Genomic DNA, 18,358 nt, shown 5'->3' on the forward strand with positions numbered 1-18,358 from the left:
ATAGAAATTTTTCAGAATCAGAAACCACTTCTCTTCGTTTTCAGAAGAATCATTTCAAACATCTAGAGATAAAAACTGTTCATTACCAAAACAGAGGACTGTTACACCCCTTAATTAAGTGTGCAGCTCCTTTAACGTTTACAGGGAGCAAAGTCGAATCCTTCAATTTGGAGTCTCATCCCGCAGCTAAATGACTTTTTTGGCACCTTGAGTTGGTCATAAATCTTGCTCAACTGGCTAGCAGAATATTAGTGCTTGAACTAGAAGCATCAAAATTACTAGTATCATTTCAGAAGGCTATTGTCTCCGATCTCAAGCAAGTCCTATGCCTAAGTTTAGCAACCATAACAATAATGCTAAATGTAGTCCTCCCAATTTCATATGGTCAAATGGACAGATCCAGAAGACTCATAAAAATTAAAGAGGAGCTGTTTCTCAACTGCTTGTTTATAGTAAGAAGAAATTTCACATGGCTTTAACCGAGTTTCTAGGCAGATTGCCCCCCCAACTGGCCTTTATATAGGTTTCTTCACACCATGTCTCAGCATCTCCTGTCCAAACTGCAACACTTGAAGATCAATAGAAGGAGAAGAAAAGCAAAGTCATAAACACAAACGCTTGCATTTAAACATACAGACATGGGTAGAATATACTCGTTCGTTTTGGTGACCCTTGCTCTAGTGTTCAATTCCATGGACGCGAGCTATGCTCAAGGTAATGGCAAAGGCAACAGCAAGAAGGCACCCTATGATGCTGCTTCAACACATTATGATGTTCTGAAACCAAGCAATAAAGGACAGGAAAGAGTTTTGTGCCAAGCAAGAGGGGCATGTAATGGCAAGACACTCACATGTCCGGCTCAATGCCCTGAGAGGAAGCCCAAGAAGAACAAGAAGAATAAAGGATGCTTCTTTGATTGCAGTAGCAAGTGTGAAGTCACCTGCAAATGTAAGTCTCCTACTTAAGTACTCTTCTATGTTATGCTTGTATGTTGTTCAAGGAATTCTTATGCAGCAATGTATTTTTACAGTATTATATATGCTGATAAATTTTAAGTCGTTTGACAGGGAGAAGACCAAACTGTAATGGATATGGCTCTCTGTGTTATGATCCAAGGTTTGTTGGTGGTGATGGAGTGATGTTCTACTTCCATGGAGCCAAGGGAGGAAATTTTGCCATTGTATCAGATGATAACCTCCAAATCAATGCACACTTCATCGGAACACGACCTGAAGGAAGGACTCGGGACTACACATGGGTGCAAGCCCTGGCTGTCATGTTCGACACTCACACTCTCGTCCTCGCTGCAAAGAGAGTCTCTCAATGGGATGACAGCTTTGATGCTCTCACTGTGAGATGGGACGGTGAAGCAGTTAACATCCCCACTGATGGAGAGGCTGAATGGAGGACTAATTCTGAAGAAAGAGAAGTGGTCGTAGAAAGAACTGATGATACCAATAGTGTTAAAGTGACAGTTGCAGGGCTGGTTGAATTGAACGTAAAGGTTAGAGCTATTGGAGAACGGGAAAATAAGGTTCACAACTACCAATTGCCAGCTGATGATGCTTTTGCCCATTTGGAGACACAGTTCAAATTTACTAATGTAAGCGATCGCGTGGAAGGAGTGCTAGGCCAGACTTACAGGGCAGACTATGTTAGCTCTGTCAAGAGAGGTGTTCCAATGCCGATGATGGGTGGGGAGGACAAATACCAAACGCCATCCCTCTTTTCTCCTCTCTGCAAACTTTGCAGGTTCAAAGGGCAAGCCGGTTTTGCTTCCATCTAAGGGACTACCACAATACTGATTAAAATAAATTACATACATATTGTTGTTTGATAACAAGGCAGCGTAATGTATGTAAATTTTCAGCGGGGTCATTAGCATTGTAATTGAAACACCAATAAGGGCTATAGATTTGCCCAGCACATTATTATTTTAAACAGATGTATACAGCTCTATTGTTTTCAAAGATCTAAAAGTTTTGTTTTTCTTTTAAATATATATATACATGGTTTATCTTTACATTATGGCCACCAATTGCCCTCGGTGTGCTCTAGTTAATGCATGCAGAATGGTTTTCAATCTTGAAGCATCACGCCAATCGAATTTGCCTTTAGTGCTTCCATCTTCTAGTCAAAGGAAAAAAAAACAAACAGTATTATGTATGATCGAGGAGAGAAGCATCCTCCACAGAGTTTGTTAAGTGGAAAAAGCGTGTTATCGTACATGTTAGCTTCAGATCATTTGACTTATTGTTTCCTCCATTACCCTCTCCTACATGTTAGCTTTAGATCGTTTGACTTGTTGTTTCCTCCATTACCCTCCCCCAAAAGGGTAATATGTACATCCTGTTTACAAATCATCCACAACACTCCTTGCCTGCTCGATATGAGATATCTAAAAGCATCCTATTCCACAATAATTCTCCATCGACTTCTCTACAAAAGTGTTTAAATGAAATCAAGTTAAAATTAAGTTTTTTTTTATATCACTTGTCATGGAAATTATTAATTTTTTTTTAAAAAAATTAACTTAATAAAATATATGATATCTCTATTTATAAATCACTCAAAAACTCACCCACCTGCACTATTTTTAAAAACATTTTATCTGCTCCCTTCTTGACATTCATGTCTGACATGACACAACGACGTCGTCTTACTTCCCATTCTTCTCTTTGAAAGTTCCTGACGAGGATAGAGTCAAGATAGGTCTACTCCGGTACACGCGGAAGCGTCAGCCGCTAGGTGATTGTGAAAAAGGTCAAGACTCCTTTGGCTTCTTTTTTTTGTAGTAACGTATTTCCTGACAGTCAAATCTTCCTTTGATCACGTTTAAAGAACATTTTGATTTGGGGCCATAACATAAGCTTAAAAAAGGGTGAGGAAGAGCGTAGGAGAGGAGCTAACGGGATCGTAATAAATTATAGGATACAAATTTAATGTTCCATTGAAATTCTATCCTAAGCTCTTTCCAATGCCGGCATTCAAGGCATTTGCCATCTAGGAGAATGTGTTTTGGGAATCTGGCTCTGGAGATTCTCAACAAGTTCTATAGTCTAATACTTGTATTACAGTCTAAAAACCACTATTAAGTATAAAGTAATAGAAAAAAAAAAAAAAGGTTCCTGAATTCAACTCTTTTGACTTTAAAATAACAGAACCTGTTGAGAACTTGATTACAATGACTTAGCACCAGCCTGCAGCTCTGATGAACGGTGGTACCAACAAAATGAGGTTTTTTTTTTCCTATTTCTACCTGTAGACTAGACACAATTTAAGCATCAATATATTTGCAATTAACCAATTAAAACACGCCAATTTAAGGAACATCATTGCAGTAATTGTAAGAATAGTTCGTAAAATAGCACTATTAAATTGTTCCTTTAGGCAAAGATCATAGAAACCCCATTACAATTAGAATGAAGAAAACAGCTGAATTCTTCTCAGGCATGTGTGGTTTATTGTCATTAGTTCATGAAATATCTAATTCCATAATCACATCGGTTTTATGTTTGGGTCACATGACACAGTGCACTAATATTTCATCAATCTTCACCTCAGTCCCCATTTCAAAGCTTACTGGCATAGAAAACATATATAACAGGGTAACTACTGCAAGGATAAGATAGAAACCGGATTATACACTTTCCTGCACAAGAAGGCATCTACTCTGTTCAAAGATACACTGATGCGCACAATTATCATTAGAGTTGACACAACACTAACATTTATTTTTCTTAGTACTAGCAAGAATATATCTGTTGTATGAAACCTTTTCCTTTTGTAGCAAGAATCCTTTTACTTTGACAAGCTGTCAAAATTCTTATTTGATCAATCACTTACTTGGGGACAATGCTTCGCTTGCACCCTGTAATGCATGCTTATTAACATTTCTTCATGTACAGGAAACTTCTACAGCTAAGCTCTTCATGACTCCTTTGCAAGGGTCACCAAATGTACTATGTAATGCATGCTTATTAACATTTCTTCATGTACAGGAAACTTCTACAGCTAAGCTCTTCATGACTCCTTTGCAAGGGTCACCAAATGTACTAGTTGATACTCCAATACTACATCTTGTCGATCCAGTGCAAGCCTGAATAATTTGACAATTATCAGTAAATATAAATAATTTAGTTAACAACCACAAAAGTTGTAGATGAAGAGTGAGCAATATAGCACCTTCTGTACGATGGAGAGTGCCCTAACACTGCTACACCTGCCATGGCTAAAACTACCACAAGTCCCACGAGGAGTTCCAAAACTTGCAAATTTGATTGAAGAAATAACCTGATTTGGAGATGGGCAAACCAGGGATAGGATAGGGCTTGAAGTCCTTCCTGTTTTTGAATCTGAACTCCACATATCTACAGGTAATGGGTGAGATTCTGATACATGTGAGCACAAACTTCCCATCTGTCTGGTTGCAAAAGCAAGCTGTGTCGGATCCCCACCAAGTTCCTCAAACAAAACAAGAATGTTGCCACTTGGTTGCAACCATGAACGGGGTACATGGTACCTATAAGTGAAATAGATAAACCACGATAAGAAATTTTTATATATTAAACTGTTAATTTTCAGGCTTTCCTATGTAGACTCTTTGGCACTCACAACTGCTGAGATGGCTTCCCACAATTCTTGAGGCATTTGTTTGAATTATAAGATCCTCTATAGTTACAAGAGTCAGTACAGCCACCACTTCGAGAGACGTAGGCTGGCCAATAACGTCCAATGCTCTGTCCATTCACCCATGCCTCACCCTTCCCCATCCCAGTGAAGTCTAAAGCAATTGCGTCATTTCCAGCTGGGGCATCAAAATTTGTCTGCATACAGAAAATTGATCACTAGTTGCTTAGATGTTGATTCAATTGTGTGATTCATTATATATTTTTATGAATTGATAGCTCACAGGTTAGCTAGGGTATGAAAATTCATTATAAAAGAAATAGATGATGCTAAAAATGTTTGGCCTGTACTAAACCAAGTCATCACCCCTACAACATATGGCAAAAACTGACTATCCATGAATGACCCAACTTAAAACCTCAACCTGGTTTGTCATTATACTAAGATTTTGGAATTTGATGCTAGGATTCTCTTTCACATTTTACTATACAATAAACTCTTAAACTATAACTTTGGGCATTAAAACCTTTTTTCATAATTTTTATGTTCTGTTTACGAGCATCCATGATTTAAAAGTCAACTATTGATTTCTATCCTTCTTTCTTTACTCTCTATCATTACTCTTTGAGAAATTTCCTCATTTGTAAAAGGAAAAATGTTCAGAAGTAATAGGTGACAGGTTACTACATAATAATTCACTTTGGAAGTTGTGCTGAAAGGAACTGATACACTTAATTAATATTAATGGACGAAAGCAACAAAAATTTATGCTGATTGCTGTATCTGATTGTTTATTCTGGAAAAGGGTTAGTGCAATAATTGTTCTGCTTAAAGATTGTCCTAGAAGGAATCGATATATATTCTGAAAGGTAGAGACTTCAAACTCAAATTTTTCCTAATATTGCTCACTGCTAAACAGTAAACCCCCAGCTTTCTTTCACTTAATATATATAGGACTATTATAGTACACATGGACCGTGGAGTTTTTAAACTCCACAAGCGAGGTTACAATATTGTCAATTGTCCTTTTATTTATCAGATTGATTTATTAATTTTTTTAAATATACCTTAATAGGGTATATGGCAATCCTCTAACCCTGCTGGCGGAATTTAAAAACTCCACTGACAGTATATGCATATATATATATATATATATATGCTAAGCTCAATATTCCCTGTCTCATAATTGCTCTATTCTTATGTCCCATCTAGTTCTGAACATCTATCATCACATTCTTTACAGCTTGAAATTCTACAATTCAGGTGCTAAGAAGGTTTTCAAGACGTAAGTTAATTATCAGAACTAGAAGATTCAAACATAAGTAATATCCAGGCCAAAAAAAAAACCCTAAATTATATAGTAACTAATAAAGGAATGAAAGGCATAATGCCTTATCGAATAATTAATACCCTTTTGCTGCAATATGGAAATTTGAAGTCCACAGAACCATACCTAATTAAAACTTAAGTATTACCTTGTACCAAATCAGGGGTTGATTCTTGGGCAAGGTCGATTTTGAGATCCATTGTGATGAACTTCCACTTGGTAGACCTAAATCTTCCCCTTTAAGTCCAACCTATATTCATGATTGGAGAAACAAGAAGAAAGTTAAAGTACTATTGCACAAATTTCTTTTGGAAGTTAACATTACTTGGGGGTTTGATTCCTATTCAGTCAGAGTGAGGTCTACTATATTGACTATCTAGTGCCATCTCACCACAATCAATGGATGGGTGCTTGATGTGGCAGAGAGAAATAGATTGTGTTCACCATTGCAATGGATGTGATTCAAAACCATTTCTTGGAACCCATTCTCCCAGTTTGTAAGTTATAAAGAAATGCAGTGTTTATTCACCATCTTACCCTTGGTCAGAATTGTAATTAGGATAATGATTAATGTTGACAGGAAAATTAAAGAAAGAGACACTGACCTGATACATCCACTGCTGTGAGGAGAGATCGATGCTGCTACCGTTCTTTAAACCATTAAGCTTCACTGGACCAGTGATCCCTGCCCCCACTAGGTCAAAAAAGGCTCCATAGTTCTGATATATATATGTGTCCAATTAGATGATACTTATATCTAAATATTTTTCTTACAACTGATTAATCCAACAGATAAGATATTCAGCTTTTATAGAAACTACAACACTAGAACTTGCAGATAAATATTTCATTTTTCAGATAATGATTATGTAAATCTTAGTCAGGAGAGCTGAACCTGCAGTCCTACAGTCAAACTCAGGAGATCAATTGTGTTCTTCCCAGGTCCAACAGTGACAGGAATATCCACTTTAACCTTAGCATTGCCACTATTACCAGTTCCACTCCCTGCAGGAAGGAGTTTCAAAAGATACACACACATAATCAGTATTGCTATAGTGGTTCAAATGAAACATCACCTCTGCTGTAACAGTACAAGCAAAGTCATGTAATATCAGCATCTATAATCTATGTCATTCAACATAAAATTTTGATATTAGAGAATATATTGGAGCTACCCTGCCCAGAATCCTAAACTAGTGTGTTGAGCTAATAAGCCTCCTGCAACTCCCCAATGCAAGACATTCTTTTGTGGCTTCTGATGCATTTTCACTTCCATTAACTAATATGCAACATTAGAAAGGACTTTAATGTTAATTTTATCAACGGAATTGCAGTCTTCTCATATTTTAACCATAAATTTGAAACCCAAACTTGATGTTCATGATTCAATAGTTGGGAAGTTCTTTCAGAGCTCTATGCATTGTATGAGACACAAAAACTATCTGACTATCCACTGCACTATTTTCCTAAACTATCAATTATAGCTAGTGTAATCTAAGCCAAGGTTCACATTCTCCATATTGTTCAGAGAAATGCTATCCAAGCCAATACAAGCTAGAAATCTGTTAGAGAAAAAAAACAATGCTCCTATCATCTTCACTCAAAATGCTAACCCATTCATTCATCCCATTTTACTACAGAAAACCTTGAAGATTACTTAATAATACAACAGTGTAGAACTCCAGGATAAGTGAAAAGAAGACAGAAATTGTGATTGAAAATGACCAAATATATACGGAAATCTAAGATACTGCATTTCAAATACAACTATTATTTCCAACTACCTGCAAGTTTCCCGTTTATAAAAGCATGAAGGGCATGCCCCAGTGATTCCACATGAAGAACAGTTTGAGATCCGTCTTCAAGGAAAGGCTCATCTCCTTCGATATCAGTGCTGCCAAAAGTATTCAATAAAATTTATTAAAACATTTTAAACTTAAAAATATAGACAGGTAGCAATCACACCCTCAGGAAACAAAATTTAAAACAAAACACCAACATACCTAAATGAATACCATAAGTAGTCGCTTTTATCAGCAGTAGTGTTTATTTGCTCTAACAATCCAAGTTTTTTAAATGCATCAGCCTTTGAGATACCCACAGGTTCATATACCCAACTCCAGCTTGTCCCAATTGCCTCAGTTGAATCAGCATTGATATTCAAAGGTTCATGCATGAAGCTTGGAATTACAGTCATAGAGTTAATCTGTCATGTGAAAATTAAAACTGGATGAATAATTTTACTAGAAAGAACAAACATACTAGAGGGAAAAATTGATGCTGTTATCATATAGCATAATTTACAAACCTTTGCGGTATTCAGAACTACATTCTTGCAGTCTGGTAAGATGCTGACCGACCATGCAGGCAAATGGTATGAACTGCCGTCGAAATTAACCGTCGCATCAGATTGGGTGCCCACATTGGCTAGAAAAGCGGCACATAGTCCTGATCCTGTTTTATATACAGCAGACTGGGGAAGAAAAAAATACATTAATGAACTAGCAATTTAGAACAAGACCTGACAGAAGCAGCAGTCAGACCTCTATCAATTAATTTAAGCTATCATCTTTCGATAATGATCTGAGCACAATTTGTGCTTGAAAATAGTGAACTAGGAAGAGTCCAGGAAATACCTCCAAGTTTGGACCCAAAGAGGAAATTGTAGGATCAGTGGCAATCAATGCTTCTTCGCAAAGCTTTATAGCCTTATGAACATCTCTTAGGTGACCCCACTTGGGTTGTCTAACATGTCCTGCAACATACACAAAAGAACACTGAACTGATTGACAGATGAAACTTAGAAGATGACTTTTCATAAATTATAAACTGAATAATCATGTATTAACATTCTTTCATTATTACAAGACCAGCACCTCATCATCACAACAACTACAAATATTAGTTAAGCTGCATACAGTTGATGACCTGCAAGTATGTTGCAGGCACTTATAGAGCCAAGTGGATGCTTAGGAATACTAACAATTAATTAGATTGATTAAAGGCATACCATACTCATCGATTGGAGCATCATAATCATAACTGGTAGCAATAAAGGGTCCACCACTAGTCCTGCCAAAGTTCGTTCCACCATGATACTGTTTTAAGAGCAACCAAAACAAATTTGACTCATAAGTTACATGTTTGGTTTGGAATGAGACCATACTTGATTTTAGGATAGAATTTCATTAGTATCAAAAATAATGTACAAACATATCTTTTGAACTCTAATTTCCATTACCATATAATAGTTTTGGAAAGTTCCACCTCTTTGGAAAAACCGTGCAACAGCAAATGCGATGTCTTCTACAGGTCTGTAGGGAACAGCACCACCAAATGAAAGAAACCTGGCATTTGAAATATCTTGGGGAAGTCATGAGTAAGAAATATTTTGACAAAAAGTTGAATAAGAGAAATAAGCAATCAACATTTTTGATGGAGACATTTAATCCAGAACAGTTAGCTTGTAGAAGTCAGATTACTAATTATATAACCGAGTCAGACACCCTACCATCCAGTCCAATTCTCAGTCCACATTTTTGGTTTCTTGTTAGAATTTGGGGTGAATTGGTCGCAATAGAAACCATTGCAGGTGTTGATCTGTCAATGCCAAGATAAAAGAAGAAATTATATATGAATAAGCCAATACCCAGATTGTCAAAAGAAACAGTAAACAATTTAAAATACCTTTCAACTAAAAGTACGCAAATTTTGAATGAATTGATTAACTACTATGAATTAAAAATTGTGAGTAAAAAGATAAATTGAAAAACCCCAAAAAAAAAAAAGAAAAAGAAAAAACTTACAATGGGATCAGGAGCATCTGATTGCTGGCACATAACCCAGGGAACTCCAGTATCCAAGGAAACAGCCATACCAGCTGCCCACTTGATGTAGCGTTTTGCAGCTGCCCCATATGATGAATCAATATTCCCATACTCATTTTCAATCTGGTATTATTAACAATAAACACATAAATACACCCAAAACAACTATGGAAAACATAAAGAGTACTTCTATAATATGCCTAAAATACCACAAAAGAAATTATAGCACCGACAATTAAAAATCAGCATAAATCATAACAGATGTACCAATAAGCAAGCAATACTGCAACAGGCATTGATTAAAAAAAAAGAGAGGACAAAACACAAAGGTGACCTGTGACAAAATAATGGGTCCTCCTTGTGATGCATACAAATTCTCTTGCTTCATCATTGCCACAATCTTAGCCGTGAACCGCTGCATTTCCGCCTGACACCAACAACCACAGTGGTACCATCATTTCAGCTCTTGCAACAATTTCAGTCAACTTTATAAAAATTAAAAAAAAAAAAACCCAAAATTGAAAAAGTTAAAGGAGATAATAAATTACAATATACTACACCCTCATTTACCTTAAATGGTTCATTATCAGTTCGTAGCTGGATTCCAGGTATAAAATGTAACCAAAGAGGAAAACCACTGCAAATTTTATACCAAAATGGTTTTAATAAAGAAATAAGATCTTACATGTACCCAAAATAGAAGGGGAATAAAATGTTTACCCATAATTCCATTCAGCGCAAGCATACGGACCGATGCGTAGATGAACATAGAGACCAGCTTCTGCAACTAACTTTATAAATTTAACCAAATCGTTTCTTCCTTCGAAATTGTACTGTTTATCAGTAAGCAAAAAAAAAAAATGGAAATTAATGGGATTTACATTTTACTTCCATTTGGACGTATTGTTCAGTTCGGATGAGGTATAATTCCAACAACTGAACAACATTTCCCCTGAACTAAAAAAAAAATTGACAAAAAAAAAAAAAGAAAAAGACGAAACCTGGTTTCTAACTGGTTCGTGTAAATTCCAAAAAACGTAAGTTTCAATGACATCTAAGCCTCCGTCCTTCGATTTTTGTTATAAGGTCCGGCCACATCTGCAAACGTGAAACATAACCATAATTAAAAGAGCTTCTTCTTGTTCTGAAAACAGAAAAAAAAAAAAAGGAAAAATTTAAGCTTACGTCAGGGGTGCTGCGTGGATAATGAATGGAGCCAGAGATCAAAACACGGCGTTTCCCGTCGATGACAATCGCCCGGTGATCGTACGTGACGGTGGCTGCAAACGACGTCGTTGCAGTAACCAACCAAAAAACCAACACCAGAGTCTTTGTTCTGCTCCCCATGTCGGAATTACAATAGTACAATCACACACGAAACAATAATTCCCTGCTCTTTTTCTTTGAAGGAAAAAAAAAAGAACCACTTTCTTGAATAGTGGTTAAGCTAATGACTTCTTCTTTGCAACATTTCTTTTCTTCTTTGGCTTTTGGTTTGATGCCTTTCTACTTTTTCTGATAATATTTGTTGCTTGCCCGCTTTGTGTTTCAAATTAAAACACTTTTAAGCTACATCATTTACTCGCCGGAGAGTGCACGGCACCGCTACTTCACATTTCCATCCTCCTCATCTTCTTCTAAATAATAGTATTAGTTTCTTTTTTTTTTCTTTTTTTTTTTTGGTTTGGTTTATTTTCTTGATCGATAATTATGGCGTTTATAAGCTTTGCAGGGGAGCAGAGCAGTAGGGAGGAAGCAGCTACCGCAGTGAAGAAGTGAAGTGGAGAATGAAATCACGTGCTGCTGGATAAATTGCAAAGATAATGCACCTGCCTTTTTGTCTTGCCACGTGTCTCGGGTTATGGTGCGCACACGTATGAAGGGCGCAACAAAACAAAAACGAAAAATGAAAAAGCAAGGGCGGATCGGTTGGACGACGGTGTCAGGGTTACCTACGTCATTTAAGATTCTTCTGCTCAAATATGTTCACTTCGCGTATGGGTATTGGTAAGAGAAACACTGATGTCCGTTCCTATTGTATTAAGATATTCAAAAGCCTTTGTTTGTTGCCTTTCCTCCCTCATTTCTGAATAGTATTAAGAAGTTAATAATGGTGATTTTTCAATTAACTTTAAGCAGGGACGTGTAGAATCTAGGTGAGGGGTCCGTGAATATTAAATTGGAAAGAAATTGGGTCCCTCACTATTAAACTCATAATAATGGATAATACCAAGGCAGCGGTCGTAATCGTATACCACAACATATTATTGGATGCGCTGCCTGTATTCCCATTCAATATGATATTGATTACACGCCATTTTATTTTTGTTTTTGTCCTTTGAAAAAGCATTTCCAGTATTGTAGAAAAGAATTTTCTTTTTAATTCATTTTGTAAGAATTAATGGAAAATCTTAATTGAAAAATTCTACAGAAACTAATAGTAAAGAAAAAGAGAAATGTCGGCAGAAGACATGCGCTTGCAAGTTGGCATCATCAACCCACAGAGTCGCAAGCCTTCAATTTTGATGGATCATGGAGTCAATGAAACTAGCAAAGAAACTCATGGGAACTCAAACGGGTGAAGATATACCTGATTTATTAATTAGATACATAGATTAAACACGTCTCCGTTATTAATTATACGAGGATTAGAAGTATATTATCAGAGTATTAATACGGCAATAGGCAAATTATGAACTTAATGCAAAAGGGGTAAAGTCATGACTCATGAATTTGGAGGACAGAAGGTCACGGTCGGACGTGTCTTGGGGGGAGGGCACTAGTATTTGGAGTTTTGCGATGTCGCTGTCGTAAATTTTCAACCCTAAAAACAAAAAAAAAAAATTATTCTTTCTTCACGTTAATCTTTTTGTTGATTGTCGATAACAAATAACAGTTGCGTGACTCCAAAGGGGATCATACGATCGCCATGAAGGCATAAACTCCAAAGTTGGATTCATCATCTTTTCTTGGTGTGTGAGATCCCATTTTAGCCGATATCATATAATCTTTATGTATAACGATAATAATTGCTAAAAGATTTTTTATAAGTATATAAACGTTTCAGTTTGATAAAAGAATATTAATCATTAGTATTACAATGATATCACAAAAATGTGTAATAAATTAAATGATTACTTTATATCGTTTCCGATAAATGACTTTTTTCTACAAAATAAGTAGGGTATTATAAATTCTAAGAGAAATGATTACACATAAATATTATAACTTAATAATGAAAGAGCAATTCATGGGGAATGAAAGAAGCCAAAAGAACAATAATTGTCTAATAATTTAGCATTTTCCTAATTCAGAAAGCTTCTTTTGTATGAAGTTGGAAAAACGACTATCCTTTCGTGAAAATATAAAAAGGTAGGATTGAGATTTAATCACTATATAATTATCAAAATGGTATTGCTAGTTTGGCAAACGAATTGCACCGTTAAGCTACTTAATACTAATGAAAATGGCATATTTGTTTCTTTGTCATTGGGCACATCTATGAAACACTAGTGGCACGACCAAATAAAAAATGAGCATATCGAGAAGTTAGACAAAACTATAAAGTAGTACTCCGTGAGTCAAGATAACATATAATACAACAATTAAAATGGAATTATGTTACGTGTTCACTTCAAGGGTTGACGCTATAAAACTCTATTCTGGACTCATCTCTCCTCCATTTCCAAATGTCTTTGTTTTATCACTTTTCAAAGTGTTTTTAACTACATTCACTAAGAATTATGTATAAGTAAATTAACTTTCATTATATTTATTCGTTCATGAATATTTTCAATTTAATTGTACGTAAAATTTTTTATCATCATTTTAATAAATTATAAATATAAATGACAAATATTATATTATATATATTACTTTTAAAAAAAAAAATTAAAGTTGTTTTTTTTATATATATGATCTTAGATTATAAACGCGTATAATCTTTTATTATCCAATACATCTTACACTTCTATCTTAAAATTAAAATTTTAAAATTTTTATATTTTAAAATTTAATTTTTAGGTTATAATTACGTAAGTATTGTAAAGTTTGTGCATAAATATTGTCAAGTAATTTCAAACGACAGAAGCATATTCTCAAACAAATTGAAACCTTCGGTTGAACAATCAAGATTTTTAGCCGAGAAAATCATTGATCCTCATGAATTTGAGTAAAAACCAACGTGGTTGTTAGCTCAAGGACAAGCCATAGCAATGATTTCTCCATCCATGTTACGAGTGGCAGTAAACAGCGTTAACTCTTGGGGGTAATGGAGAGTAGTTCCATTTGTTTGTTGCAGCAGCAGTTGAAAGAGAAGAAGCAAAGCATGAGAAATCAGATTAAAGGCCATGTGAACGCTGGACAAAATGGAGCTACCTAAAGGGCATATCTTTTTGTTGACTAACTCTGGTGGGGGTAGGGGTGAGGGTGGGCTAGTGCTTTCGCCTTTTGGTTAGGTTTTGAAATAGACTTTGGGGTGGTGCCACAATAGAGACAAGTAGCGGTCCTCCCTATCTGCTTATTCTTATTAAGCTGCTAATTGGTGCGCCAAGCTATAACAGCCAATCCAAGTCCAACCACTTGATCTTTAGCAAGATATGTTCCCACAATGTGATTGCAACTGCAGCTAGTTTTTATTTTTATTTTTTTTATAAAATTACATGTAAATCACAATCTACAACATCAGATTCTAAAAATCAATCAAATAAATTAAATATGTTATGAAAATATAATTTAAAATAGCAAATAAAGATAACTTGAAAGAACAATTAAAAAAAAGAAGAAAAGTATTTAGAGGGAAAGAAAAGATCTTATTAAAGTGTGTGTTGACAAATGAATTGAAGAGGTCTATTTATAGATAAATAACCTCATTTATCTCGATAGAATTTACAAGATGAAGATAACACTTAGGGATTAGATGGATTAAATTCTAATCCAATCTAATTTACATCAAATCTAAATACAGATAAAATAAATGGATATTCACAAAAATATTCATAACACTCCCATTTGAATATCCATTGTATTAAGAATATGCTTCATTAAAACCTTACAAGGAAAAAACCTCATAAGAAAAAAATCCGAAAAAAAAGAAAAACAGTACATAATTCTTTTCAAGAATTCGCTCTTGAAATACTGCCTTATTAAAAACCTTATCAAGAAAAACTTGTAGGAAAAATCCAATGGGAAAAACTTTGATGAAGGAAAAGAGTATAGTGCGTATTTTACTCTCTTTGATAACAACATTAATTAAGTGCATTCTGATCTTTTTGTACCAACTTTTCGAATATTGCAATAGGAAGGGCTTTAGTAAACAAATCTGCTAAATTATTACTTGAACAAATTTGTTGAACACTAATATCACATTTTTCTTAGAGATCATAAGTGAAGAAGAATTTTGGCGAAATAGGTTTTGTTCGATCACTTTTAATGTATCCTTCCTTTAACTGTGCTATGCAGATAATATTATCTTCATATAATGTTGTTGGAATTTCTTTCTTAGTTGATGAGCCACATGTTTTTCGAATATATTAAGTTACAGATCTCAATTAGACATATTCATGACTTGCCTCATCAATTGCTAAATTTTTGCATGGTTAGAAGAAGAAGCAACTATAATTTGTTTTATAGAACGCCATGGAATAGTCGTACCTCCATATGTGAATAAGTAACCTATTTGGGATCGAGCTTTGTATGGATCTAATAAATATCTTGCATCTGCATAACCAATTAAATCTAATTTTAATGCATTTGAATAATATAAGCCCACGTCCACATGCATTTGAATAATTTCTTCTGGAATTATATCAGCGGTTTCTTATGGAGTTTTTGTTTCCTTTTCTTGACCATTATGTATATTTGCTCTTTTTTTTAAGGATTTATATCTTTGAAACCGATTGATCTCCCACATTTCTGGCGTGTCTAGGACTCATTAGCAATATCAAATTGTCCTACATCAATTCTGATTGGAGCATTTGCAGCTAGTATATGAGATTTAGTTACTCTTTTTAGGTCAGTAAATGCATCTGATAACTGATTTACTATATTTTACAAATGAATTATCTTTTAAACTTCTTGTTTTCATTGATTTGTGCGAGGATTAAAAGTAGATAATGATAATGTGTTCCAAGATATTTTCTGCCTTTGATGTTGGAAAAATTGCTTCAACAAAATGACAATTAGTAAACCTTACAGTGAATAAATCTCATGTTGAGGGTTCTAGATATTTAATTATAGATGGAGATTTATATCCAACATATATTCCTAACCTCTTTTGAGAACCCATATTTGTGCGTTGCGGTGGAGCAATTGGAACATATATCGCACATAAAAAATTCTTAGATAAGAAATATTTGGTTCCTAACGATAAACCAATTATATAATGGAGAATTTATGATAACTTATTTGGTATGATGTGTACAAGTGCTGCTACATGCAAAATGGCATGCCCCTAAGTAGAATTTGAGAGTTTGAATTTCATAAGTAATAGTTTTGCAATCAGTTTAAGGCGTTTGATAAACAATTATGCTAGACCATTTTGTGTATGAACATGACTAACGGATTATTTAACATTTATTCTAATTGACATGCAATATTCCTTAAAAGCTTGAGACGTAAATTCACCAGCATTATCAAAACTAATTGTCTTGAATGCATAATCAAAAAAATATGCTCGCAAATGATTTATTTGTACAAGTAATCTTGCAAATGTCAAATTGCGAGTTGATAATAAGTACAAATGTGACGATTTTGTTGATGCATCAATTAAAACAATAAAATATCTGAATGGTCCACGTGATGGATGTATGGGTCCATATATCACTCTGAATACGTTCCAAAAATGTAGGGGATTCAATCCCAACTTTAGCTGGTGATGGTCTTATAATTAATTTATCTTGAGAGCATGCAGTACATGAGAATTCATTAGATTGAAAAATCTTTTGGTTTTCAATGGATGACCACATGAATTTTCAATAATTTTTTGCATCATTATTGATCTGGGATGGCCTAACCGGTCATGCCAAATATTAAAATTATCAGTAAACCTCTGGTTTACTATAGCATAAGTTTCAATCATTTTAATTTTTGTGTAGTACATTCCAAAGGAAAAAAAGGGTAATTTTTCCAATACACACTTTTTACCCAATATAATAGATGTAATATAAAGGTATTCAGTGTCTCATTCATTCACTGTCTCAATATGATATCCATTCAAATGAATATCTTTAAAATTTAATAATTTCTTTGAGACTTAGTAGAAAATAATACATATTTTATTATAAATTTTGTTCCTCCAAGTAGTGAAATATTGACTTTTTCAGAGCTTTCAAATTATCAGATATTGTATTGACATTCGCTTCTTCCATTGTCAAGTGAAAAAAATATTTCTTGTCTTTAAATATAGTGTGCATTGTAGCACTATCTATTAGACATATATCTTTATCATTGATCTTGAATTTAACCAAATGAATATCCATATTTTTTTCAAGAAAATAATATATATATATATAATAAGAAACTTACAAGTTGAGATAAGAGAACGTTAAATATAAACTTTATTATTAAAAAACATAAAAAAAATTCCTAATAGACATATTAAAACACATTAACTTCTTAATAGAGTTATACTAAATATACCAAGTTCCTAATAGAGTTGTACCAAAACACATCAACAAATAATTTAAGAAATTTCATTATTGGGATTTTCATCACCAATCAAATGATCAATTCGTTCTTCAGGGTGAGCAAAAAAATCAACAACATCTAAGTGTGTTATATCAACTTGGCTATCATATTCAACAAAATTTGTTTCGATATTTTTCCTTTTATCTTTTAGTTATGCTTGATAACGTTCAACAAGATGTTTTGACTTACGACAGGTACGTGACTGATGACTTTTCATGCCATATCGATAAGAAATATTTTTTATATTTTTTTTACTTTGTCCACCTTTATCTTTTTCTTGTATCTCTTCACTATTCATTCACTTTTGGTGGGTGTTTTTATTATCAGAATAATAATTTGTGTAATCACCACGACTATGATAATTATGCGTACCTCTTCCACGTCCACGGTTATGACCACGATTACGACCATAACCACGACCACGACCAGAATTTCCAAATGATGTCGTATTCACTTCAAGGAATGGAGCAAAACCAGCTGGGTGAGATTCATGATTTTTCATCAATAGCTCTTTATTTTTCTTTGCCACAAGAAGACATGAAATCAATTCAAAGTATTTCTTAAAACCTTTTTCACGATATTACTGCTACAGAAGCATATTTGAGGTGTGAAAAACAGAGAATTTTTTTTCTAATAAATTAGCATCAATCATTTTTTCTCCACACAATTTTAGCTTGAAACTAATTCTATATAATGCTGAGTTATACTCATTTACAGTTTTAAAATCTTGCAATCGCAAATGTATTCAATTATAATGACATTTTGGCAGAATTACTGTTTTCTGGTGGTCATATATTTCTTTTAGACTTTTTTAAAGATCGACTGGATCTTTTATTGTAAGATATTCAATTTTTAATTTTTCATGAAGATGGTGGTGAAGGAAAATCAT

The 18,358-nt window shown here is 34.3% G+C and overlaps 2 protein-coding genes across 2 annotated transcripts; one reads left to right on the top strand and one right to left on the bottom strand.

Annotated features, from left to right (window-relative positions):
- Positions 639-1,786, top strand: LOC18590066. The gene is made up of 2 exons (XM_007015358.2): positions 639-948; positions 1,068-1,786. The coding sequence occupies exons 1-2, from the start codon at positions 639-641 to the stop codon at positions 1,784-1,786; spliced, it is 1,029 nt and encodes a 342-aa protein (XP_007015420.2).
- Positions 3,424-11,545, bottom strand: LOC18590067 (beta-galactosidase 8). Its single transcript, XM_007015359.2, is given in 20 exon segments — positions 3,424-4,099; positions 4,186-4,522; positions 4,615-4,826; positions 6,105-6,206; positions 6,562-6,675; positions 6,852-6,961; positions 7,741-7,850; positions 7,960-8,162; positions 8,265-8,429; positions 8,593-8,711; positions 8,967-9,054; positions 9,198-9,303; positions 9,468-9,556; positions 9,763-9,906; positions 10,118-10,210; positions 10,354-10,420; positions 10,504-10,616; positions 10,785-10,862; positions 10,864-10,881; positions 10,969-11,545. Coding segments are annotated over 20 exon segments (2,538 nt in total). The 5' UTR covers positions 11,131-11,545; the 3' UTR covers positions 3,424-3,991.

This window comes from Theobroma cacao, chromosome 9 (genome assembly GCF_000208745.1).
Source record: "Theobroma cacao cultivar B97-61/B2 chromosome 9, Criollo_cocoa_genome_V2, whole genome shotgun sequence".
Lineage (NCBI taxonomy): Eukaryota > Viridiplantae > Streptophyta > Magnoliopsida > Malvales > Malvaceae > Theobroma > Theobroma cacao.

What these genes read in the sequence shown, in the direction of transcription:
- LOC18590066 (XM_007015358.2), top strand. Translation starts at nt 639, where the DNA reads ATGGGTAGAATATACTCGTTCGTTTTGGTGACCCTTGCTCTAGTGTTC. An exon ending in GTGTGAAGTCACCTGCAAAT is followed by an intron (nt 949 to 1,067) that starts GTAAGTCTCCTA and finishes GTCGTTTGACAG; the next exon opens with GGAGAAGACCAAACTGTAAT.